The 27,159-nt window shown below is 38.9% G+C and overlaps 1 protein-coding gene across 5 annotated transcripts in view; it reads left to right on the plus strand.

The window, feature by feature from the left end:
• MACROD2 (MACRO domain containing 2) overlaps positions 1 to 27,159 on the plus strand; it is a 2,051,742-nt gene that overhangs the window by 655,473 nt on the left and 1,369,110 nt on the right. For all 5 annotated transcript variants that reach the window (XM_021077529.1, XM_021077532.1, XM_021077531.1 and 2 more), the window contains exon 5: positions 9,880 to 9,996. In XM_021077529.1, the coding sequence (XP_020933188.1) occupies positions 9,880 to 9,996 (117 nt within the window). The remainder of the gene's footprint in view (positions 1 to 9,879; positions 9,997 to 27,159) is intronic.

Below are 27,159 nucleotides of genomic sequence, written 5' to 3' on the forward strand. Positions count from 1 at the left end.
TAAACATGGGCTCTGATCATGCACTAATTCTGTAAGTTCCACTTTTTTACTTGTTAACTAGTCATTCTAGTAAATCCTATCTGTAAATATTTTTCTGATGCTTAAATATAGAAGCATAACCAACATTTATTGGCTATTTCCTATGTGCCAGAGCTTATTCAAAATGTTGTCATATAACTAACTAAATTACAAAAATCCTATAATTTTGAATAGAGTTCCTATAAGGGCTCCCAACTTATAGGTGAGAAAATCAAAACATAAGGAGATAAAATAATGGCATTAGGACTCAAGCCTCTGACTCAAGAATCATCCTCTTTCCACTTTGCAATTCTGCCTCTCATAAGGTAAAAGCATGTAAGTCACTTAGCACCCTGGAAGGCACATGGTAAATCCTCAAAAGATGTGACATATTATTATCATTATTGTATCCCCTCACAGCTTCTTGAAGGATGCTTTGTACAAGGTAGTTTAATAAATTTATGTTGATTTGATTTAGAAAGAACTCTGTTGTATCCTCCTGAGCTTCTAAGGGATATATTCAATGAGAGAGCTTCTTACTTTTCAGGCTAATATGATTTATGTGGCAGCTTTTAGATTAAGTTACTGTCTTTTATTTACAGAAGAAGATTAAATGAATATGTGCAGATCTAAGATCTTCAAAATCCCCCTTGCTAAAAACTGTTTAGAAAATTATCTTTGCAAGACAAGGGAGAGACCTCACAGGGTCAATTTCTAAAATAACTGGGTTTCACTAAATGGTGCTTTTAGTATTTTTTCAAAACAGATGTTTAGAACCCTTTCCCAGTTCTTTTTTTTTTTTTTTTTTTGCTAGCTCTTACTGGTATAGGGTATTTGATGGACTCCTATTCAGTGCTTTATGGCTTGCTTTTTCCTCTCCTATTTTCAGCATCAATTTGTTTATAAAATGGGGAGTGATACCTGAGGAATGCCAGAGAGGCAGCTTGGAATCCCTGAGTGAAATAAATCCTAGGTCAGAAAAATTGATGTGTTTTTATGTCCCATTTCCTTTGTCTTTATTTTAGCTATTTAAATACTGGGTTAAGACTATCCTATAAAAACATTCTCAAATTCTAAATATCAGGTAAAAACTGACAGAAGTGAAAAACAGTTTCCCCCAAGCACAACTGAAACCTGTCTTTCTACCCAACCATCAGATGGTCTAATTCTCTAGGCTATAGTGTAAGAAAACTTAGCTAAGATGGCCTAATTAATGGGCTTAGTTTTCTGAGTTTAGCCTTTGTTAGGTAACTGGAAGAAGTATGCCGGGAGTTAAAGACCCTTGCCTTAGTTAAGCATTTGGCTGCAAGCATTCTAACTTTGCTGTCAGGATGGTAAATGACAGGTGTGCTAAGACAGAAGAAAGCCTGGGCTTTGGAAGAAGCTGCAGCCAGACTCCTCTTAGTCCTGATGAAGAACAGCCCTGTACCTGACCTCATTGCTCACTCCATTCCTAGCTGACCATGCCACAGGCAATTTTTAGGTAGTCCTCAACCTTTATCTTCTATTACTCTGTTTTTTTTTTTTTGAAAATATTTTATTGAGGTATAGTTGATTTATAATGTCCTGTTAGTTTTAGGTGTGCAGCACAGTAATTCAGATAGATAAATAAATAGATAGATAGAGATTTTCTTTTTAAGATTCTTTTCCTTTATAGGTTATTACAAAATACTTTATTCAAGTATAGTTGATTTACAATGTCCTATTAGTTTCAGGTGTACAGGACAGTGATTTATATAAAAATATCTATGTAATATCTCTATATATCTATATATACATATCTGTATATATTCTTTTTCATATTCTTTTCCTTTATAGGTTATTACAAGATATCTAGTAGCATTCCCTGTACTATACAGTAGGTCTTGTTGGTTATCTCTTTTATATATAGTAGTGTGTATCTGATAATACCAAACTCCCAATTTATCTGCTCCCTACCCTTGTTCCCTTTTGGTAACCATAAGTTTGTTTTCTATGCTTGTAGGTATATTTGTATTTTGTAAATAAGTTCATTTTTGTAGATAAGTTCTTTTAAAAATATTCCACATATAAATGATTTAATATGGTATTTGTCTTTTTCTGTCTGGCTTATTTGGTTTGGTTTTGATCATGAAGTAGGAAGAACGGCTATTTGAGTGAGTAGGATAGACTGGCTTTGGTGTTCACTGAGTCCTCAGACTCATGCCAAAGGGAATGAACATGGCCAAGATAACATGTTTCTTCTGGTAGTAAAGTCTTACTATTTTGCATAAAAGTTTAAATAAACAGCAATAATCAGACTGAATGAAAATCACCATTGTAGTATTTGCAACAGAAGTAAATGTATTAGTCAAGACACACTGCTGTTACAAACACCCCCAAAACTCAGTGGCTTTACATAATAGAAGTTTATCTATTACTGATTTACCACCCAGTATGGGAAGTGGGGATGTGGTAGAACTCTGCTCCACAGAGTCACTTAGGGATTCAAACACCTCCCAATTGGTTGCTGTATCATCTCCTGGGGATTTGGGGTCTTGCACTGGATCCTCTGTATCCAGCCTGCAGAGAACAGCAGAGGATGTGTGAAGGTTTTTTAGAGATTGGGCATAGAAGTAGTTACATCATTTTTACTCACACTCCTTTTAACAGAACATAATTTCATAACCACACATAACTAGAAGGGAGGCTTGGAGGTTCTGTCTAGCTATATACCCAGGAAGAAAAAATAAATGGGATTTGGTTAATCTATCTGTGTATAGAACATAGTTTTCTTTTTTCCTATAGGATATATGTGTGATAGGATAAGAGGCAAAGATAGTCTTAGCTTTCTGGAAAATTGGGTTCAACTTTTACACTCTTGATCTTGGATTTTATTTTATTTTTTAGTTGTAATTAGGTTTAGACATTTTGGATTGGACTAAATACATTCTGTGTCAGTGTGAATGTTAACTATTGATCTTCTATTCCCTCCCACCCTGGGGTGAGGGTGAGAGGGATGAAAAAGGTGCTACTATGTTGAATCTCACATTTGGTGACTCTTGTGCTTGCTGCCTTTTTAGCCTGACCCTAAGTGAAACTAAAGGAGCAGTTTTTCCAGGAGGCTGCACTAGACCTGAGAGAAGTGGATGAATTTTCAGGTTGTTAACACTTATAATATAGAAATTCAACACTAGATTTGTGACCACAGTTTTGCAGCTGTGTATTTAACTTTACTTTTAAAAATTTTGATTCTTTGGCTTTAAAGTAGCCTGACCACCTCTTCGGTATTATTATTATTATTATTATTACTATTTTGGAAGTTGCTCAGCCAGGCATCAAATCCGACCCACAGCTGCAACCCATGCCACAGCTGTGGCAACACTAGATCCTTAACCCACTGTGCTGGGCTGGAGATTGAACCTATGCTTCAGCAGTGACATGAGCTGCTGCAGAGACAACACTGGAACCTTAATCTGCTGTGCCATAGCAGGAACGCAGTATTATTAAATTTTAAAAAAATCTATACTGATTTTCCTCTCAAATTTAATTACATTTAATTAAATTATATTAAATACCTACAAAATGTCAGTTATTGAGAAAGCTGGGGCTAGACAAGCAGCTGATAGACCAAAGAGGAAACATACATTCTGCTGTGATTATGTAACAGTTATAAAACAGCCTATATATATTAAATTAGGATAGAAACCAGAATAGTATGGGAACATAAAGTGACACTATGTTGCCCTATAAAAGATGTGATTTTTTTTTAGAGGAGAAAATATTTGAATGGGAAGTTGAAAAATGAGAAAGAACTTGTAGGCAAAAAAGAAAAAGGGAGGGGTATTCTGCAAAGAAATCATGGTGTGGGTAGAGAACCATAAGGCTTTAGATGTGGCCATATCAGATATGTGAGGAAAAAGAATGGAATGATATGAGGTTAGGGGGCATATTGGAAACATGTTTTTGAATAGTTTAAAAGATAATCATTTGGAATTAAGGGTTTCATAATGTAAGATATGGGGAATAGCAAATACCACTTTCATAGGGAAGTGATAAAATCAGATTTTCATTTTAGGAAAATAAGTATAACAAAAGAGTTGATTATAGATTCAGAATTTTAAATACTCATATTGAGTTTGTGCATATAGAGATATTCTTTTTTGTCTTCCAAAGACATAATGATACTTTTAATCACAGAACTGATAAATTGATATTACCACCACCTTTTTCCTTCACACATTTTTATCTAAAGGTCCACAAATATAGCTCTGAAATAGTATGAAATCATGTTTTAACTAATCAAAAATGTGAACACTTTAGCTACTGATAATGACAGAATAGCTTTTATTAGACTAGCCATTCCATTTATTGTATAGATTCTTGGCAAAATAGAAAAACAATAACATGAAGTATTTATTGGCACTAGAAGCAACTAAGAGCAGGCAATTCTTTGAAAAAAAGAAACCACACTGGGTGAGATCTCCATTTAAATGTCTTTGGCCTTGAGAGCTCCCTCTACCCCACCTGCCAAATGGCTGACAGAGCTAAAGCAGAAAGCAGTAGGTTTATTGGCTTTAAGAATCATAGAAGTGAAATTGGGGTTGTCTGAATGACTTGGAATTGAGATGAGGATCCCAGAACAGGGAGAGTGGAAGCTACCAAATCTATAAATGAATACCTCTTTAATCCTTGGCCAAGTCTTGAGCTGTGCTTGTGCAGGAAAGACTCCATTGAGTCCAGGAAGAAAACAAAATCTGGAAGGCTGAAAACACTAAGCAGAGTGTTCATTGTCTTCTCATTGTAGGTGTATAGAGTTTAGAATTTCAATCCCTCCATATTAGAGGGATTCGGCAAACACCTTGGAAATCCCACTGAAACTCCAGAAAGACCATGGTTTAGGAGTAAAGACCACATCCTAGGACTAAGGGAAAAACTGAAATAGACCTACCTTAATGAAGCCTCCCTACTACCTGGAAAATTATTATCAGTAATTTAACTACTTCCTAGGATAAATTCCAGTACCTCTTGGAGGAAGAAAATAAATTCTAAAACTACTCCAGCATATTCACAATGTTCATATGCCATCGTAATTACTAGACATTCAAAGAAACAAGAAAATGTGACCCAGAGTCATATGAAAAATCAGTCAACATAGACAGATTCATAGCTGACCTAGATATTGATATTAGCAGATAGAGACTATAAAATTACTATGTGGAACCTGTTAACAAATTTACATGAAAAAAATGGATACAATGGGTTAGAAAAAGGGAAATTGCAGGAGTATGATGAAAATTGTAAGAAAAAGAACCAAATGAAAATCTCAATGACTGAAAAAATAAAATATTTGAAATTTTAAGAAATCAATGAAACATAGTACATTTAACACAAATCAGTAATAAAAAGACAATAAAAATTAGAAAAAGACATGAACAGACTCTTCCAATAAATGGCCAATAAGCACTTGGCAAGATATTTAACATCATTAAACACTAGGGAAATGCAAATTGAAGTTGTAATGAGATGCCCCTTTATGTCTATTAGGATTGCTAAAAAATTAAAAAAGGCTGAGAACACCAAAGGATTGCCAAAACTTAACTCTCATACATTGCTGGGGTATATGTAAATTGGTATAATCACTTGGGGAAATTTTATGTTAGTTCTTTATAAAGAAAACATATACCAGGTCAACAATTTTACTCTTAGGTATTTATCCAACAGAAATGAAAACATACAGCCCCAAAAGGACTTGTATAAGTATGAAAATTTATTCATAATTGTTAAAAATGTAAATACTCCATTGTCCATTTACACAAGAATGGATAAAGAAATTGTGGTATAATCAACAATGGCATATTACCCAGGAATAAAGAGGAATGAAGTACTGGTACTATACTTAAGGTCTTGAAATAACCTATAATGGAAAAGAATCTATAAAATGACATAAATATCACTTTGCTATATACCTGGAACTAACACAACATTGTAAGTCAATTATACTCCAATAAATTTTTTGAAGGAGTGAAATACTAATACATGCAACAATATAGATGAATCTCAAGAATATGATGAGTGAAAGAAGCTGGCCACCCTCCACCATTTCTTATGTGGAAGTTATACATGAGGTTTGAAATTATGTAACAGGCAAACCTTAGCTAAAGTAACTGAAATCAGCCACAGAAAAGAAACTCATGGACTTGGAGAACAGACTTGTGGTTGCCAAGGGGGAGGGGGAGGGAGTGGGATGGACTGGGAGTCTGGGGTTAATAGAAGCAAACTATTGTATTTGGCATGGATAAGCAATGAGATCCTGCTGTATAGCACAGGGAATTCTATCTAGCCACTTGTGATGGAATATGATGTAGGATAATGTGAGAAAAAGAATGTATGTATATATGTATGATTGGGTCACTTTGCTGTACAGTAGAAATCGACAGAAACTGTAAATCAATTATAATGAAAAAAATAAAAATCACAAAAAAAAGAACTTGGGCTCTCTCTGGGTGATGAGATGGGAAATTGGATGGAAAGGGACAACTTTTTAGAGTTGATGGAGCCATTTTGTATTTTTCTTTGCATCATTTCTACCTGAGAGTATACATTTGTTAAAACTCATCAAAACTGCACTTAAACTCCATGCATTTGATTGCATGTACATTTTAACTCATAGATAGAATTGATAGGAATTTAAAAGTAATGTAATATGGTGGTTCAACATGCTACATGCAAGAATTAAAGTAAGGCTATCAGGATTCAAGTCCCTAAGGCAATGAGCTATAGAGGTTAAGAGCATGGTTGCTTCAACAGACAAACTTGGAGTTTTGAACACATTGCCAATATTTTGTGAATATAGGCAAGTTATTATCCTCTTCTAAGCTCCTATAAAATGGAGATTATAAAATTAGTATCTACCTTATAAGTTTGTCCTCAGTATAGTGCCTGGCACATGGATGCACTGAATTACATTTAAGCTGTAGTTATTATTTTTATTTTTATTTTATTTTATTTTTTTGTCTTTTTAGCTATTTCTTGGGCCGCTCCCGTGGCATATGGAGGTTCCCAGGCTAGGGGTTGAATCGGAGCTGTAGCCACCGGCCTACGCCAGAGCCACAGCAACGCGGGATCCGAGCCGCGTCTGCAACCTACACCACAGCTCACAGCAACGCCGGATCGTTAACCCACTGAGCAAGGGCAGGGACCGAACCCGCAACCTCATGGTTCCTAGTCGGATTCGTTAACCACTGCGCCACGATGGGAACTCCTAGTTATTATTTTTAAACGGCTCTTCAGCTAGACTTACATTGCCCTAATGTAGTCATGAATGCTAGTATAACCATAAAGATTTTGAGAATTAGATATTTTCAAACTGTATTAAGCTGCAATCTAAATAATGCAAATCTTATTTAACAACATAAGATTAAGTACATTATCAAATTCTATTTTACTTATCCATTTCAAACTAAGTAACTTTTGATCTCTTTGCTAAGAAAAAATACTCACTTTAAAATACTTTTCTTAATGTTGTAAAAAAATTTACACAGAGGAATTAGGACCTAAATTTTTTTCTTAGCAGTCTCATCCTCTGTTTCCTATCCCATAATCGCTTTTTATATTTTGGTGTATGAATTTCTGGTACATATGCAGGTGTATTGTCTATAATTTTATAAACAAAATTTTATAATTTTATAAACAAAATTGTGGCTATACTATATGTACTTTTTTAAACCTGGCATTTCACTTAGAAATCATTTCATATTTAGGACTGACCCTATTTACATATAAAGTTGCCCTGCTCTTATTTAACAACTATGTAATAGTTTACAAAGTAAAACTGCTATGTGAGTGAACAAAATTTATCAACTTTTTTTGTAAAAGAAAAATTGTATGTGTGAATATGTGTGTGTGCATAACCTGTGAAAGAGAATCAGAATGTTGAAGAATTCTGTAGGTGGGAGGGCAAATTGTGGTTTTCATGTTCTTCTTGTTTCTCTACATTTTTTTTTTAATTTTTAAATAAGAAAAATAGCTGTTTAAAAATTTACACATAGATAAGTAACAATGACCTACTGTATGGCACAGGGAAATCTACTCAGACTTTTTAATCATCTGGGAAAAGAATCTGAAAAGGAATGGATATATGTATATGTATAACTGATTTACTTTGCTTGTACACCTGAAACTAACACAACATTGTACATCAACTATACTCCAATAAAAATAAAATAAAATTGATACAAAATTTCCACCTAAGGAGTTTAAGATAATAACTACCATCCACAGGGGAAATAACATTGTACCACCAAGTACCATTCTGATGCCTCTCTGGTATTATATTATTCACATTCCATGCTCAACCCTGGTAGGTACTACCATTACTGACACTGATTTCAAAGGAAACTGGGGCTTGAGCATGGTAAGGCTGGTAAAAGCAGAGTCTGGATTTCAACCCAGGTTTTCTGAACTGCTATAATCTAGAGTAGTCTGGAATGAGTTCATTTTGCTGTGAGGGTCTTTTAGGCCCAGGTTTATTCTCAGGCTTTACAGGTGTGTTACCAGCGATATAGTAAAGCCCAGACAAGCTTGTTTTCCTAGGAGACTTGTTCAGCCAAAAGTGATGTCTCCATGCCAGCTGGTAGTAGCAGATGCCACTTGGTCATTAGACCAGTTCCATGTACCTTAGTGACAATCTATTTGATATCTGGCTTCCTCTCAAAATAATAATAATAATAATAATAATAATAATAATAATAATAATAAGACTACTAGTACTGCTGCTACTACTACTACTAAAACAATAATCAATTACATGGCATTGTGTGCTGTGGAGGGGGCGGGTTCTTCAGACCACTAATGTCCCCGTCTCTTCACAGCCTAGATTATTATTCTTCTCTCTTGTCTCTTCATTTCACAAGCTTGCGTTTCCTTTCTGACCAAGGGGCCCCTTCAGTAACAACTAAATTACGTGCTGATGATCTTGTTGCCCTCCACCTGTGAGCTTGCCCCCAATCTAGTCAAATAAAGCCTTTATTTCCAAAGGCATCAGATTTGCGTTTTCACAAGGTGATTCTCTTTGTAAAGGGCCCGGGGGGGTGGGCGGGAGCGAGAGCCAGAGAGCAGATGAGCTGATGAGACCCTGAAACCACTGGCAGGAGGGCATGGGCGTGGGAAGGGGGAGGGTCACAGAGCCTGCTGGGTTAGCAGAGCTGCAGCAGGAGCCACGGTGGTTCTGTTTTCATCCACATCAAGTGAATTCTGGGCATTTTAAAAGACCTAGGCTACCCCTGCCTATCATCTAGCCCCTGTCAGATGCCCTGAAGACACACACAGCATTGATGTCTTGCCATGGAGTGGACAAGGGACTTGGAGTTGGCCTGGTTATTTTGCTAGCTTGACTCTCCGTTTTGAGGTGACTACAAATGTTCCAGAGGGCTTTCCTCACTTGCTTCTCGACACTTTTTTCTTCTATGACCTGCGGCGTGTTGGGGGCAACACTTACCACCTTGGAGACAGAACTGGTAGCATGTCTTCCCAATCCTGTGTTAGGTGGCACAGAGTTGGTAGCTTGAAATCAGACATGGTGGGACTATTTAGCCAAGGGAAGTTGGACAATGCTACAAATCAGAGCTCCCCCCACCTAAAAAAACAAAAAAAAACAAAAAACAGAACTGTTCTTTACCACGCTATTTCTGAAAACTTTCTACTTCTTCTCACTACACAAATCAAAGGCACAGAGAAAGAAGCGAACAGTGTTTGAGGGATTAAACACAGCAGGTTTTTTTCTATGGGGCTATGGTGATTTCTAAGAGGAAAAAAACTGAGTTCCTTTGCTTTCCCTATCCCAAGTTTTGCATTTATTTCCCACAGACCGAATATGGGCTAACTTCTTTCTCTCTCCTCCAGTGGATGGCTGTATTCATAGAGCGGCAGGCCCCTGTTTGCTGGCTGAATGTCGTAACCTGAATGGCTGTGAAACTGGACATGCAAAAATCACGTGTGGCTATGACCTGCCTGCAAAATGTGAGTACAGCTCTTTTGAACACTCTTTCAAAATCAGATGCACTCTCTTACCTTGTTTTACTCCTCAAATAATTGAAGAGCAAATGGCAGTGGTGTTTTTAAATTAAATGTGCTTATATTAAGATTTTGTACATGATAACAAAATATGTTTTCCAAATACGTCTCCAAATGTATACATGTGTGATGTTTAATGTAGGTGATTTTTTTTTTTGTTCAGACTTTCAACACTGTCTCTGAAACAGAAAAAAATATGAGCAAAATATACATTATCGTTTTTAAGTGCCTTGGAGTGACAGCTTCTGGAAATGATGCCAATTTCTTATTCCTTGTTCAGGTTTCTTGATTGTGGATGTGTTTGGAGCAAAGGAGATCAAAGTGATATATTGTGTTTTCAGCTGCCATGTAAAGGCTGATTGGCAATTACAGCCAAGGCATCTGTCACACTTGGCTTTCACGAAAAGCCAATGGAATGTGGTTGTCAGTGTGAGAATGTATTTGCTCTTTGAATGTGGAATGGTCAAAATTTCCATTATATTTGAATGAAGAGAAGCATTGCATTTGATTGACCTTGTTGCTTAGTCATTTAGCCAGTAGGGTGGGGTGCTGTGGAATAAAAATACTGAAAGAGAGACTGGTTAAAGGCACAGATTTTTGTTGTTGTTATCCTATAATCTTCAGGGCTTGAGAATTCCAGGCTTCAGGGCTGGAGGCAAAGGGTTTCATTTCACCTTTAAGACGTGCATTGATCTGGAAATTGGGAAACCAATTAGTTGTTTATTCCATTCACCTGCTGCTTATGATGCCTCCTGGGTCTGTGAATACATTTTATGTAAAAGTGAAGTTGATTTTGTGTCTGTTTTAGTAGTGGAGAAAATGTGACTAAAAAATTATAACACAGTCTTTGGGCTCTGTAGAGACACGTTGTGTAAGAATGAATTTCCCATGGATATGTGTCAGTGGAGAGGCAGTGTGTTATGTTTTGAATATTACTTTGAAAGTATGTTTAAACGAGGATTTTTAGTAAATAGCAACATATTAAAATGGCATTTTTCTTTGTAAACTTTATGATACTGTATCTGTGTTCTTCACAGTGCATTGCTAGTGAAAGTACATTTACTGCATACTGTTTAATTTTTTCTGTAATGACTTGATATTTTTCTTTCCCCATTAGTGTTTTTACCATGTGTGAAAGAGCAAATCATGTGCCAAGTGGTCCTCCCTCCGACTTGGAATATAGATTTATGTTAAATAAATCCTTTATGTGTGATGGCGTTTAGAGCTATTCTCCCTCTGATTCAGGCCGTGAGCATTAAAAGTGGTTTCCCTTTCCAGGATTATATGGCTCCAAGTTTACCCATATTGGTCATTTTTCCTTTTTGCCACCGAACTACCTTCACAATATACTTGTTTTATACCACCCTGAGGACAAGCAGATTATTGATTATTTTCAAACTGGTATCTGTCCACAAACCAAGGAATAAACCTCATCTCCTATTGATTCATTACATGCTTAAAGCACAAATCAAAAATTCTTCAATGCTGAGATTTCTGAAGACAGATAACTTCAGAATTGTCAACTATGTCTGAATAAAATGGTGGCTCTGCCATCTGGATTGACACGGTGGTAATCTTGTCTCAGGTGCTTGCTCTTGGCTGACCTCCCTCTGTGTAAGTTAGGCAGCTTCCTTTGGATGCCATACAGCTCAGTTCAGGGTTGCGAAAGTCTTGGGCAACACTGGACACTGAACTACAGCGATCAATACACACCTGTCCTTGAGGAAGTCCATGATTGGGATTCCTGGACATCCTGGAGCAGGCGCATCTTTGTGAGTAAGGACTCTAGCCATGGTAAGTCAGTCCACAGGAGTCAGTAGAGAATCTGTCTGAGCTGAGACACTGAGTCAGATGACACATTTATCTGAACCACTGCACACTAGTCCACAGGGCACATCTAGTAAAAAAAATCATCCAGCGGGATAGACATTCCCAGGCTGGAATGGCAACGCCACCTCAAGAAAGTCGCAAACATGGAGTGTGTGTGAATAGATCTTGTTATTTCTCCATATTTAAGGAGATAAACAATTTGTATTAAAAAACAAAAAAAGCAGTGAAGGCAGTATGAAACGAGTAATAATAGCTTCCGTTTTGTAAGCTTACGTTTTATCACCTTGTAGAATGTCACAGTATTTTCACAGGCCCTTGTATTTTAAATTATATTTTATAAACATTGTGTGGGTTCATTTTTCCCTTGTCTTATCCCCGAGAGTTGTTTTTCTTTCTCATCAATTTGGTTCAGCCATTTCAGAGTCATTAACAACCCACAGATGTGCTTTTGTAGAGAGAGAATGAAAAGGGAGCTCATTACATACTGTTTGGGTCATTTTCCCCCCATATTTAATAATTCCATGACAGTTTGACAGCAGAGTCTAGTTCTGATCTGTCCTCTGTGACAGCGGTTTTATCATTTAAGGTACTAAAGCCAGTCATCCAGTCACCAGTGATAATATCTTCATGCATCAGCAATTTGTTTGGAAAATGCTCTTGTATGGGTTACAGACAAACTTAGTAATTTTGAACTGGTCTTTGGTTCTTTTATGCTTGCTAAATTAATCTATTCATAGATGCTTGTATTTGAATTAATTACACTTCTAGTCTGTATTCTGTGATTTCATCATGATTGGTGAAAAGATAAGCCTCAAAGACTTAGTGTTTCTTCACTGCTTGGATATTTTGAATGATTTCCTCTGATGTAGAATAGCCAATCATTCTTTTCAAAAGTAATCTTTAGAGTGGAAAGAATATCGGTCAGTATCTCCCTCAAGGCTACTGCTAAGGAAATAACTTAGGATGTGGAATAAGGACTGTTTATATAATTTGACCTTTTGGTAGCTTCTCTTTTACAATATTAGATATTTTTGGATTCATAATAAAATATAGATTCCTATAGATTTTTAGAAGCTTGTCAAAAAGTTGGACATTTCCATTCATGCTATTATCATTCTACCAGAGGGTCAGCTTCTGGTGGGCAAAGTTTGCCCCTCTCAGTTACGATTCTAGTGTCAGTATCTAGCACAGCCTCTCCTAAATATGTGCTGAATGACTGTGAATGAGTAAGTGATCAAATGATGGTCTCAGACATTTTCAACTGGCAAGTGGATTTTTGCCTATTGCTTCTACTTCTAATTATTTTCCTCCTGCCATCCATATGCTGCCCAGCCCTGGTAAATTAATATTCCTAAATCCAGAGTCCAAGTAATTGTCTATAAGGGTCTAGATGATGCGGCCCTCCTTCCCTCTCTAACGTCATCTCCTACCCTCTCCCTCACTCACACAGGCTGCTTTGCTGGATCTTTAACACCTGTGCCTTATTAGTGTTCCCTGTATCTGGAATTCTGTTCTTCTAGATACCTACCTTGTTTACTCCCTCACCTACTTCAAATCCTTGCTCAGATGTAACCTCAGGTATCACCCTAACCAACTTATTTTTAATAGCTCCTCTGCTTATTTATGATTGCTTATCTGTAGCATTTAACCTACAGATATACCGAATCACTTATTTATTTTGTTTATTGTCTGTCTCCTTCTACTAAATAAAGGCAGAGATTTTTCTCTGCATCTTTTTCATTTACCGTTTTATCCATCCAGCTTAGAAAAATTTTTGACCCATAATAGGGGATCGATATTTGCTGAGTGAATGAATGAAATCTTACTCTGCTTCTTTCAAAATCCTTCAGTGGATGTTTCCTCAAACACAGACTTGCCGGCCTGCTTAGCTTTGGCCTCCTGTAACTTACTGCCTTATCTTGAGCTACTTAGAACCATCTGTGTGATCTGAATTGCTCAGATTGGCATGTCTGTACCAATCTCTTCTGGGGGCTTTCTAGAAAACTCCTTTCTACTGGTCTTCCAGACTCAGCTCAAATATCACTTCTGCCATAAGACAACTGAGCTAAAAATGCTTTCTTTTTCTCACAGTCCAGAAGACTGCATGATAACATATTGAGAGCACTTTTCACTTGCCACTTTTTATTGTTGTATATGCAAACTTTCCACCTTCCTAGCAGTCCCTTGTGTATAATGTACTAGAGCAATACCTATCAAGTGAATTAACCATGGCAGACTGGTGGATTCTTGGTGTGGGGATGCAAAAAATATATACTAATATCCCTAAGAAATGATGCGATCAGTTATTCACAGTGTTTTTAAAATTGTATTTTAACATACATGTAATTCCAAAATTCCTTGTGTAAGAAATTTCCTCTTTTTATTCTTTTTATATTTTAGGGCCACACCCATGGCGTATGGAGGTTCCCAGGCTAGGGATCAAATAGGAGTTGTAGTCGCTGGCCTACATCACAGCCACAACAACATGGGATCTGAGCCGCGTCTGCAGTCTACACCACAGCTCACGGCAGTGCTGGATCTGTAACCCACTGAGTGAGGGCAAGGATCAAACCTGTGTCCTCACAGATCCTAGTCAGATTCCTTTCCGCTGAGCCACGATGGGAACTCTAGAAATTTATTCTTAATGACCTTCCCCTCAGGGTGACCAAATGAAAATAAAGAAGTCATGTTAACTTTACTTAATGATTTTCAGCATTTACTGTTTTATCTGATGTCTATTCTATTTCTTGAGAATGCTCCACTTTTAGGCTTTTGGGCTGAATAATCATCAAAGATAAATGGAAAAAAATGTTAAATTTGTACATATAAAATGGTGAAATCTGTTTCTTTTATTCCTTCTATTTGATCTTTGTAAGACATCAAAGGATAATATTAGCATCCCACTCAGTTTTTCATTAATCATTTGAAAGGAAACTCTAGGGTGAGAGACCATAGCATAACATGCTTGAATAGCATAGAGTGGTGGAAATCAGAATCCTTATTTTATTCCCAGGTGCGATAATAATCAGATGATAGTAGCTCAAAAGGTACTGTTGATAATAATTAGTGCTTCTCTTGTGCCCTTCATCAAGAAATCATAGTACTTTGAGACATTAGCTCATTAGTCCTTTTGAAATTTCTGTGAGGAAGTAACATGACAGGAAATATTTTCTTTTAACACAGAAACTCAGGTACAGAGAGGTTGAATCTGTTGCTCCCAGTAACAGGCTGAGTTCACGTTAGAGACATGACAGTGACCAAGTATTCTTGAGTTGGGGAGAGAATCTGTGGCCAGTGTTGGCCAGGCCTGCTGCTTTTTTTGTAAATAAAATTTTTTTTTCAGTCCATGTGTTTACATATTGTCCTGGCTGCTTTCACGGCACAGAACCGGATAGTTGTCCCCAGGATTGTAGGGCCACAATGCCTGAAACACTTAGTACCTCGCCTTTTGCTGAAAGTTTACCAACAACTGGTCTATGGCAATCCCCACTTCTTATACAGGAGAAAGCTGGGATTTAGAGAGGTTAAATACTCAAATTCTTGAGAGTCAATGTGACTTTCTCAGATCACCGTGGACAAAAGTGATGCTAAAATACCTTGCTTCTGTTGCCTCAACAGAACATCACTTTGGGCAGATGATTTGAAGCCTTTTAAATCTTTTAAATTAGAAGACCACCTTGGGGAAAAAAAATGCCTGGAAAAAAATGGGTCATTTTTCTCAATAGGGCCAGCACTGGAAAGCGAATAAGTCAAGTTCTCTGAAGGGAGAGTTAATTCAAACCACCAGAGTATTAGGCAATACATCTTTATTCCCTGCCTCCTCCCGCAGTGTTAGTCACTGTGCTGAAAGGGAGCCTGTGGTCCTGAAGAAATCCAGTGTCTAAAGTGGGTAACTCAGAAGATGGCTCTGAGTCTGTCTTCTGCAAAACACGGCCTGATTTCAACCATCGTGGCTCCCCCAGCAGGTGTCTGATTGTGAAGGCAGTGGAGAGGGCATGCTGCAAGTGTATGACTGCCAGACTCTGATGGCGACCCGAGGGCCCTCAGGAGCCCCTTCCAAAATTAAATGATTTATATTCCATAAAGAGAAAAGTGGCTTTTGAAGAACATCAAATCATCTTCCTTCCTGAAGAGAGAGATGGGTTTGTTCCTCCTAAAATCAACTCTGATTTGGCTCATTTTCCTTCAGTGCTTCAGGAATTTAATTTCTATCTGAACCTGTATCTTCCTCATTGCCACCCTTTTCATCAATAGTGAGCAGTTTTGAATAGTTCATCTCCTTAATGGTCCTCAGAAATGCCTGTGGAAGGGAGGAGGGCAGAAGGTCCTTGGGACGTGCTCCCTGGAGCTGGGGCCATGGCATCACCTGGAAACTGGTGAGAGAGGCAAACTTGTCCCAGACCTGCTGAATCAAAAACTGTGGCTGAATAAGCCCTCACGTGCTCCCGTGTGACAACCATGACCTAAACAGTCGTGTAGCTCAGGACAGAACCCTGGCCTGCTGATTCCTTGCCCTGCACAAACACAAGGCACCCTTTTGGGGTACAGATTAGGGCTTTCTTTGAAGGAGACTCTTACATGTTCTTCTTTTCCTTTGTGGCATTTTCACAGTTACGGATGGCATCTGTGTTTGATTACATGCTTATTGCATGTCTTCTCAAACAGAGTAACTGTTTAAGGAGAGCAGACATCACATGGGTCTTGTTCACCCCTAGGATCCTTAGCACCTAACATATTGCCCAGTACAGTGTTGGAGGCTTCAGATACATATTTACTGGAGGGATTAATGAAGCATTATCTTTGTCACAGTCAAAGCTGTACTGCCAGAAACCAACCAAGAGGTCCCTCCGGATAAGCCTCTATGATTCCAGAAATTGGCCGAGTTGGTATTGCTGCCTCTGCAGCATCTCTGCTATCCTATAACCCAACACACTGCTTGCTCAAGACCCTAGCAGTGCAGGAAAGCACCGGGAGGCACACTTGGCTTAATTCGCCTGCATGCCACACATGTAACCTACACTTAGATGGTGTTCTTTCATTTTCTCTTCTTTATTTGACCCATTTCAGTAGCATGGATTCCATCCCCAGGTGGCTTTGTGATGAAATATCTAAATGACTCTAATAGCAAATAGTGTTTTTTAAAAAAAATATCTACAGTTTGGAAGCAACTAGTATTTACATTGTTGTATTACTGGCTGAGTGTGGAATAAATGCCTGTATTTGGCTTGCACCATTTGACATCTTAGCAGGCCTTTAAAGGACATTGTCTATACCTTCTTTTTCCTATATGATCAATAGGAGAGAACAGTGTAAATCAATTCTGAGTAATAATGTAAATGGGCTCTCGAAGGCAATTCCTGCTGTGAAATAAGTAGTTAGCTGTGACACTGGCATTAACTGCCGTGGGGGTAATCAGCCCATGGATGTGTTTAATCAGAGTTATCAGCTAAGATTAAAAAGAGCTACTTCTGTGCAGGGATAATCATTTTCAGGATTTAAAAGATGAATATTTGAAGGTGTTCTCATAAATTAAAACCATCAGACTTGCTTTGAGTAATTTAGGATGCTTTGAGGTCAGGCACAAGCAAACAGGAAAGGTTAATCTTGGAGTCACAGTAGTTAATGTGCAGGCACTACAGAATACAGCTATTGAAATAAGTAGCAGATATGGAGTTCAATGAAGAGTCCCCCCCAGGGCTAAAATGTCCCTTGTGCTATTATTAACATATGTTATTTGACTAAAACGTGGGTAAACTTGTTAACTCTCCTTGCAACGAATCACTAATCCCAAAAATTAAATATTAGACCACTTTGTGGCTTGATTAGAGGTGGTTCTGGTTGGAAGTATTGGTGAGACCAAGTTCTGCACTCTAGAATAAATGATTGAATCTAGGTCAGGGACACCAAAAGTCAAGATAGGAGGTCTGAGGAGGTCTCAGGAGAAGTCCTGAATCTAGGATTTTCTAATTGTTTGGTAAAGTCCCCCGAGCCTGAGTTTCCTCATCCATGATTAGCTGGGGGTGGGAATAGATACCTTAGGCATATTTGCTGAGGGGCAGACATAGAACTACTGTTTGACGTATAGATGTATGACTCTATTATTACTTATAAAATACTTCCTATACCTCACTTATTCAACTAGTGTTCAACCAGTGTTCAACTTATTCAACCAATGTTCATTGACTCCTTTGAGCTAGAGTGCCCTTCTGGGGTATAGAAAACTATGGTGAAGAAGATAGACAAGTTTCCTGCCCTCTTAGAGCTGAAGTTCCAGCAGAGAAAGGCAGAAAATAAATACATTTACATAAAAGCAAACCTCTCTGATGATGGTAAGGACTATGAGGAGAATTAAAAATTCCAGGAGTTCCCGTCGTGGCGCAGTGGTTAACGAATCTGACCAGGAACCATGAGGTTGCGGGTTCGGTCCCTGCCCTTGCTCAGTGGGTTGACGATCTGGCGTTGCCGTGAGCTGTGGTGTAGGTTGCAGATGCGGCTCGGATCCCGCGTTGCTGTGGCTCTGGCGCAGGCCGGTGGCTGCAGCTCCGATTAGACCCCTAGCCTGGGAACCTCCATATGCCATGGGAGTGGCCCAAGAAATAGCAAAAAGATAAAAAAAAAAAAAAAAAAAAAAAAGAAAAAAATTCCAAAAGAAGGAACAGTGGAGGGAGGGGACTACTTTTCCCACAGTGGTCATGGAAGGCCTCCCTGAGGAGGTGATGTTTGAGCTGAGAGCTACACTGCCATTTGGGGAGAAAGTCATTGCTAGCAGGGTGAAAACTCTTTACTCCTAGGTTAAAAAAAAAAAAAAAAATCCACCCTGCCCAATATGTAAAAATGAGGTAGATAGTCCATTAATTTTTCAATTGTTCCTCCTTGCTACAAACATTTTATTTTAGGAGTTCCCACTGTGGCTCAGTGGGTTAAGAACCCGACATTGTCTCTGTGAGGATGTGGGTTTGCTCCCTGGCCTCGCTCAGTGGGTTAAGGATTTAGTGTTGCCATAAACCGAAGCATAGATTTCAGATAAAGCTCGGATCTAGCATTGCTGTGGTTGTGGTGTAGGCCAGCAGCTGCAGCTCTGATTTGACCCCTGGCCTGGGAATTTCTATTTGCCACAGGTGTGGCATTAAAAAGAAAAAAAACCTATTTCAGTTCTGGCTCATACAGGTATCACTGCTACCGCTAGAGCTGATGGGAATTTTAAAGCTCATCTAATCTGACCCCCTAACTTTACAGTGAAAGAAACTGAGACCCTAAGAGATTATTTAATTTTTTCCCAGCATCATGGGACAAGGGACAGCAGCATTGACAACCTAGGTATCTGTACTCACAGTAGAGAGCTCTAGAAAGAACATTAAAATGCACTGCCTCTCCTGGTCTCTTTGATCCTACTAACCCCCTTGTAGGAGTATTGTGAGAATTTAATCAACTATTAAGTGAGATGATACATATGAACATACTTTTGAAATGCTGATTTCTTGTGGTACTTTATTATTCATGGTAAATTAGATGGGTCATATATCAATTGATTATGACACCATGAGCTGTACTAGTAAAGTTTATGACAATAATCTTCTTGAACATAACTTAGCAGTGACTGGTGTCTGGGAAAAGGCAGAAGTCACAAACAGGAATTGGGGAAAGACCTGTACCATCCTTCAGATACAGACATTTGCTCCTGCTTCCTTCCAATATCTTGTCCTCATGGAAGCTCTTCAAAAGTCATTTCGAGAAACTTTGGTGGCAGCTATATTGATTGTAAAGATACACCCATGAGTTCCTTGGTATTTCTCCACTGGAGAGGGAGCATTTGATTGTCTTCCCCCTGTGCATGGAGTGAACCAATGACTCCCTTCTGGTGAATAGATTGTGTCAGAATATTGGGAATTTCTTAGGTTACAAAAAGACTGTGGTTTACAACTTTCATGCTCTTTCTTACTTTCTCCGCCCATCCTCTCAAATCATTCTGATAGTGTTCTAGGGCTGCCATAACAAATTACCACAAACTCAATGGCTTAAAAATGTTCTTTCATAGTTCTGGAGGCTGGGGGTTTGAAGTCATGGTGTCATCAGGCTCCACTCCTTCTGAAGACCCCAGGGGAAAATCCATCCTTCCTCTCCAGCCTCTGATTATGGCAGCATAACCCCAGTCTTGGCATGCATCCTCACATAGCTGTCTTCCCTGTGTCTGTGTGTGGGCTCTCCTTTTCTTCTAAGGATGCTCGTCGTTTGATTTAGAGTCCAGCCTAATCTCTGGGATTTGAGATCCCTAACTTGGTTATCTCTGCAAAGACCCAAATAATTTCACATTCACAGGTTCTGGGGCTCAGGACATGGATATATCTTTTTGGGGTCACCATTCAATCCACCCATGTCATGAGGTGGCCCTGAGAAGAGGAAAACCATCTACCATGTTATGAGGAAGCTCAGAGGCCTTTGAAGAGGCCCACCCAGCAAGGAACTGAGCAGGAGTGAGCAGATTTGGAAGGAGATCTTCTGAGATCTGCCTGCAGCCATGGAAGTGAGCTTGGGAGTGGATCCTCTGGGCCAGTTGCAGCCGTTGGCTGTCTACAGCCCTGGCTGGCAGCTTAACTGCATCATCAGAGTCATTCATGACTCTAAGCCAGAACCACCCTGTTAAGCTACTCTGGAATTCCTGACCCAGAGAAACAGATAATAAACACTTGTTATTTTATACCTGGGGTACTCGTTGCATAGCAATAGGTAACTGATACAGCAACTATGGCCATAAACTATATGAAGCAGGGTGTGGAGTGCACTAGCAAAATGGCTATTGTCTATCACTTTTTCTCAGCACAAAACCTGCCAGACTAAGGGACAGGCCCAAATGCAAGGTGAAAGCAAAATAGAACTGGGGATAATGTTACACTTAATCTGTGATCTTAAAATCAAGATGTAATCATATCCCTTTACCAGATCTCTGTCATAGATGGCAGGCTAGATTGGAAAAATGGTTACGGATGAAACTTCTGTCCTTTTCTTGTTAAAAAAGAAGATTAGGGTCAAAAAACATAACTCAGTATTATTATTTACCTGATATTCTTTAAGTGCTGTTTAGTCTTTGCACTTGCCATTCACATACTTTTTACTGATAGGGATTGCCATTTTCATTTTGAGAAGAAGCTTTCATTCTGCTTCTACTATTTTCATGCTGTCAGCTAAGTGAAGCAGAGGTAACTTCCTGTGTCCATCTGCAGCTGTGTCCTTCTAAATCTGTTTGCTGGACTAGGTGGGGTGTTTCCTGCTTGAGCCTTCATTTTTCAGAAGCACCTAGAGGTTGCTCCATTTCTTATCACACAGTATTTGTGAAATCCCTATAATTTCCCAAGGCCTTCTGAAGCTTTCCTTTTCCTGCGTGTGACATTTTGAGGAAAGATTCCCCCCGCCACCCCCGTGTTTATTCTCCTTAGTGAAGATCATGGCAGGCAACCTTAACTGGATTTTTGCAAATTCTCTTTCCAATCATGTTCGTTTTGGATATAGAGTTCAGCTGCCCATTTGAAGCTATATGGAAGACAAACAGACTGTCTTAGAAATCCCATCTATTTACAGACATTCAATCTTTGCTCTCTGACATCATGGCACAAGGTGCCACAGTATTGTCTTTCCTTACATGGCCAGGTGATTTTGTTCCCATTTTAATGCTATTCCTCCACCTGGGTATATGGCATGTACACACATGTGTATACACACATCCATGTCATTTTTCATGTGCTCCCTTAGAAGTATCTTCTTCTTATACTGAGCACAGATTTCCTTCTGCACTATGTTCTGTGAATCTAGAATTCAGAGATTTTTTTTTTCTTCTTCTGTTTGTAGATCCATTTGGGTAAGCATTCTGGGAGAGTTTGGGGGTGGCTTGATGGAACTGGGATGGAGGACTTTAGGGATCCCCTGGGAAAAATACCAAGAGGCATCTTTGAGGGGCAGGTGGAGAAAACCTAACTGCTGTGTGGGGTGAGCTGGCAGGACAGAGCCTGCCTCCACCATGTGTCCAGGACATGTCTTAATGACTGTTTTCAAGTTGAGAGACATTATCTTGGTTATCTTCTTCCTAATAATATCCACTTCTTGAGTAGGTGAGTGGATGCAAAGAATGACGAGTGATTGAGACACTCCATATCAGAGTGTGTTCCAGCCTCTGTACATAGAATTTGGAGAGATAGAACCACATGGATATGCCCACAGAGGAAGGTGAAATTCAGAGAACTACACATCCAAAAGGAGTTAATATGTCAAACTTTCCCTTCCATTCTCTGTTTTCTACAATAGCAGCATCTCCCCGGGTACCAAATTAACTGGTTGTCATAGGCACCAACCTGTTACCTTGAGCATATTAATATCACACTCCAAGCAACATCCTATTGCTTATGCCTACTTGGAGAATGACCGTCACACTTTCTCCACTCTTATTTTGATTTTCCTCTTCATCACTCCATTCAGAAGTGATGGGATCAATATTTTAAAACCTGTATGTGACACCTTTCTATTTATTTTTCATCATGGCATGTTAGCAAATTTTTATTCTTTACTGTTCTTGAGCATATACATTTGGGGACAACAGAGATCTTGGTACAAGTCTGACAATGACAGCATTTAAACAATGACAGCATTTAAAAGATTGGAAAACCTCTGCGCATCACTCTTTTAGCAACTGGGACCAGTATTTCCCATTAAGAACTAGGCAAGGATTATTATCCTGTAGACCCTGCATCTAACCATCCGTCTGGTACATCCTAGGTTGTGATAAATGTTTCATTCATTTAGCAAACACTGATTGGTTCCTAAGATATGTGCCAAATGCTTGGCTTATCTTTTGGAAAAGAATGATGCAGAAAACAGACAGGGACCTTGACTCCTGGAATTGAGTTGAGTTGAGCTGAAATGATTCAAGTGACGTGACCAAGATCACACAGAGTTAAGTAATAAAGCCTTGCCAGTAATCCAAATTATCAGTTTCTCCACCCATGATCCTTCTTTTTCATGAGGATTTAATTTGGGGCCTTCTATAGTGAAAAAATCTGGTGGTATTGGCCTTCTTGCCTCATGTTTCTTTGGGGTTTTCTTTTTCTTTTCTTTTCTTTCTTTTTCTTTTTTTTTGTCTTTTGTCTTTTTAGGGCCACACCCACGGCACATGGAGGTTCCCAGGCTTGGGGTCCAATCAGAGCTATAGCTGCCGGCCACAGCCACGCCAGATCCGAGCCATGTCTGTGACCTACACCACAGCTGACAACAACACTGGATCCTTAACCCACTCAGCAAGGCCAGCGTTTGAACCTACAACCTCATGGTTCCTAGTTGGATTCGTTTCCACTGTGCCACAACGGGAACTCCCTCTTTGGGGTTCTCCAATACAGTGATCAGTGGGAATTGTCAGTGGATTCTGACAAGTTTGTATACTGGGAGGAGTGGAGGAATGTGGTACACCTCTCTCTGTCTCATAGAGCAAATGAAGACCTCTTTCTACCTTGGCATCAGGAATATAGGTCTTCCTTAACTTGGATCTGGTGTAACAGCTGCCTGACATTTTCTAATGACACATAGAACATATTCCCATAATCCCTGTGAAAGAGTTTGATGTTTCACATTACTTAAGAATAAGGCAGACCATGATTTGTAAACATGATTTTCAATAATTAATTGTGATTTGATATCCATATGTTTTAGGAAAAATATCTATTGGATCTCTAGTCCCTCAAACAGAATGTCAAACATGCTTATTATATAATATGGAAACCAATTAAACAGACAAATTCATTACCTATGGTTTCATTCTATTTACTTTCTTTAGAAGTTTCTGTTCCAAGTTACGTTTCCCAGAAATAAAACACATGGGCAGAGTTTGGGAATCCTTGCCTGTCCTCTAGTGTTACGGCCTTACTGCTCTTTTTAAAAATTTTTTTTCCACTTTTTTTTTCCCTTAGTGCTTTGTAACTGCCTGTCAAGTTTTTGTTGTACTGTTTGCTTGATTGATTTGCGACATAACCCATTTTTATTTTTTTTTTGAAATTATAGTTGATTTATAATGTGCCAATTTCTCCTGTACAGCAAGGCGTCTCAGTCATATATATATATATATATATATATATATATACACACATATGTATATTCACACACACACATATATATATTTTCCCTTTCTTATATTATCTTCCATCATGGTCTATCCCAAGAGACTGGATAGAGTTCCCTGTGCTATACAACAGAATCTCATTGTTTATTCATTCTAAATGTAATAGGACATAATCCATTTTAAAAATAGGACTTGGGAAGTCCTGAAGTCAAAATCAGCCCATGAGAAATATCTAAATGGATGCCCCTCCTGTGTGGAACTTTCTATTTACCTCCACAGCCCATAAAATGCTTAAGAACATGGGCTTTGAAGCTTAACATTCTGGGCTCTAATTCAGACTCTAGAATTGGGCAAGTTAGGAAATCTTTTTGTGCCTCTATGTTAACACCAGGAAATAGGAATAAAAATAGCCCCACAGTCACAGAGATGCTAAGGATTATGAGTCAATGTCTGACTGCACTGCCTGCCTCCATGTAAGTGCTGTGCAAGGTTAGCTCTTTTTCCCTGAGATCATCCCAACCACTGTATCTGAGATGTCTCCCCATTACCCTCTATTCCTTGCCCTCTTGATGTCATAGCCCTTATCATCATCTGAGGTCATTTTATGCACTTATTGATTTATTTGGTGGGTGCTTGTCTCTTCCACTAGAATGTAATCTTCATGAAAGCAGGGACTTGTTCCTCCTAGGAGGTCTTCAGAACCATTTGTGAATGAATAAATGTATGTGCAGAAGAAACTTTAATTACATAGTTCTTAGCAGAGTTATTAGAACTAGCCTGAGAAAACATTTGTGCTTTACTCATTTGGCTTTTCCAGGAACCTGGTAAAATAGTTACAATTTAGCCAGGAAAATAGCATTAACATAGGGGAAGTACAAGCCCATGTTAGACATTGAGTTTCTCTACCAAGAATGTTAGGTATGCTATACATTTGTTTCTTTCAAAATTGTGGTTTAAGTAGTGGTATCAGGATGAAATAAGACAGAGAGGAAGAGGTTCAGAAGAACTTGACATGGGGACCATGTCCTGTCTTGCCTGACTAAAAGCCAGTAGATGGATAGGGAAATAATTTCCCATTGATTTAGTCTGTGTTCAAAGATGATTTCCAAGCTCAATTGATTGTTTAACATCATTAAAATAAAGTGATCATTTTATAGGTTTGAAATACGTTATGTCTGACTTTCTGATTAAGACTGCTAGCCCCAGTGCTTACAGCTTACATGTAAATATGTTGCAAGGGGAGATATTGATGTGTGTTTCCTCTGTGTTCGAACTGTTGAGACTTTATGGCAAATAATAAAGCTTTACAATTTGTTTTTCACAAATAGGATGCTAGGGACTTGCAGCAACATAAGAAATCTATTTATCATTTTGTATCAGAGTCATCTGGGCCATCTCCCACTTTATAGACCCCCCAGAGCTAATTGTTGCTTGGAGTAGAGAAGGAAATAGCATGATAGTCAGTGGTTATAGAATATTAATTTCACATAAATAGAATTTCCTTTTATCACAGGGAAGGTAATTATCTGACCACTTCGCAATAGAGCGTCAGAATTCACTGTTAACCTCAATTTTGCCAGATGGATGTAGGCATAACCCATCCCATCCTACCTTTAGGACTCCTGACTTAAAGGTTGAAAAATATAAAGTTTTTTGCTTAGGAATCACCTCTGCTTTCAGCACTTGTGGTTGTAGCCATGGTCTGAGACCACTGCATTGGGTAGGAAAAAAAAAAGAAAGATGAGGTGATTTGGGGAAGAGAGAAAAAACCATAGTCATTATACTAGCCTTGGCAAGAATTGCATCATCAGACAAGCATCCTTTTCACTTCTGCTTCCCAGGATCCACCCCCAAAACAAAAGGAATATCAGCTAGTGGGACGAGCTTCACTTCTGCTCCCATCGGATATGAGCCCACACTCTCAGAGGCATGTCAGCAGCCCTTCATGCCTTTATCCCCTCCCCCCCCCCATTTTTGACAGCCAACATTTTAATCATCTGTTCCAATTCTCAACTCCACTGTTTCTCTTGGAAAAATATCTCTCTGTCCATTGGTGGATAATCTAGTCTGTAAAGTGTGCTTCATCCAAACTGAAGTACTGTCTTTGGTGCCAGTTCCTTAATCATCCTCTGAGCATTTGCATCTACTCCTGGAGAAGCAAAATCCAAACTAAATCAGTGTCTCTTTTTGTCCAGGCCAATATGTTCCCCGACCCCACCCCTACCCCAGACTAAGCTCCTCTGTCTCCTTGCCAGCTCTGTTTGGAGTCTTTTTCCAGGGAATATGTCATATAGCCATCTCTTTTATTGGCAGACAGAACAATTCATAGTGGCATTCTGCGCCTCAGAGGGTGCAAGAGGACCATGTCTATATTCATCCCGTCTCTGCATTACCACCTATTCACTCATTTCAGGGACCCAGATGGCCACCTTAAGTGAATACATGGGGATATCTGCTTATCAATTCCAATCACCTTCTAAACCAGAAGGGGGTTCTTCCGAGGGGTTCTTCTCATGGGCATCAATATGACCTACTTTACTGCAGTCCTCAGATTCCCATAGTGCTTTACATAGGACAGTGTCCCATATGGGCTTCCCTTTAATAGGCCAGGTTTCCATCACCCTCCTGCCTGACCGTATGGCTAGGCCATGGGCTGTTGCTCATGAATTGGTAAAAACAGAAACACAGGGGCTTTTATCATAAAGCAGCATGTAATTCAGCCCACCCAACTGATTGATCCTTACCTTTTTCTATCTGATTGATGGCATTCCAGTCAGGATATTGTTCCTTTACCTGGGAACTGCAGTCCACAAACCAGGCAGCTCTTTATCAGTTAGTTGAAAGCTGTTTGTAGGCTGCTGTCCAAGTGATGACAGAATCCAGCAGGTCCTTATGCATTTCTGAGGTTAATCCTGGGGAAAAGAGGCTCCTTGCTCATGAATATCCTCTCCCTGCATTCCTCCTGTAGCATGATCCTATATAAACCATTTTTGTTTTATTAGGGAACTCTTCTGGGCACTGCTTCCCCCATTAGAGTGTTTCCCTCACACCATTCATGGGTATTTCAGGTTTCAAGATTATTATATGTCCTTCAATCACAGAGATAGTTTCAGTTAATGTCTAAGAGCAAGCTAGTGATTTCCCTTCAAAGGAAAAGTCTCTTTTCCAAAGTTCCAGAAGCTGTT

Source organism: Sus scrofa, chromosome 17, assembly GCF_000003025.6.
Source record: "Sus scrofa isolate TJ Tabasco breed Duroc chromosome 17, Sscrofa11.1, whole genome shotgun sequence".
NCBI lineage: Eukaryota > Metazoa > Chordata > Mammalia > Artiodactyla > Suidae > Sus > Sus scrofa.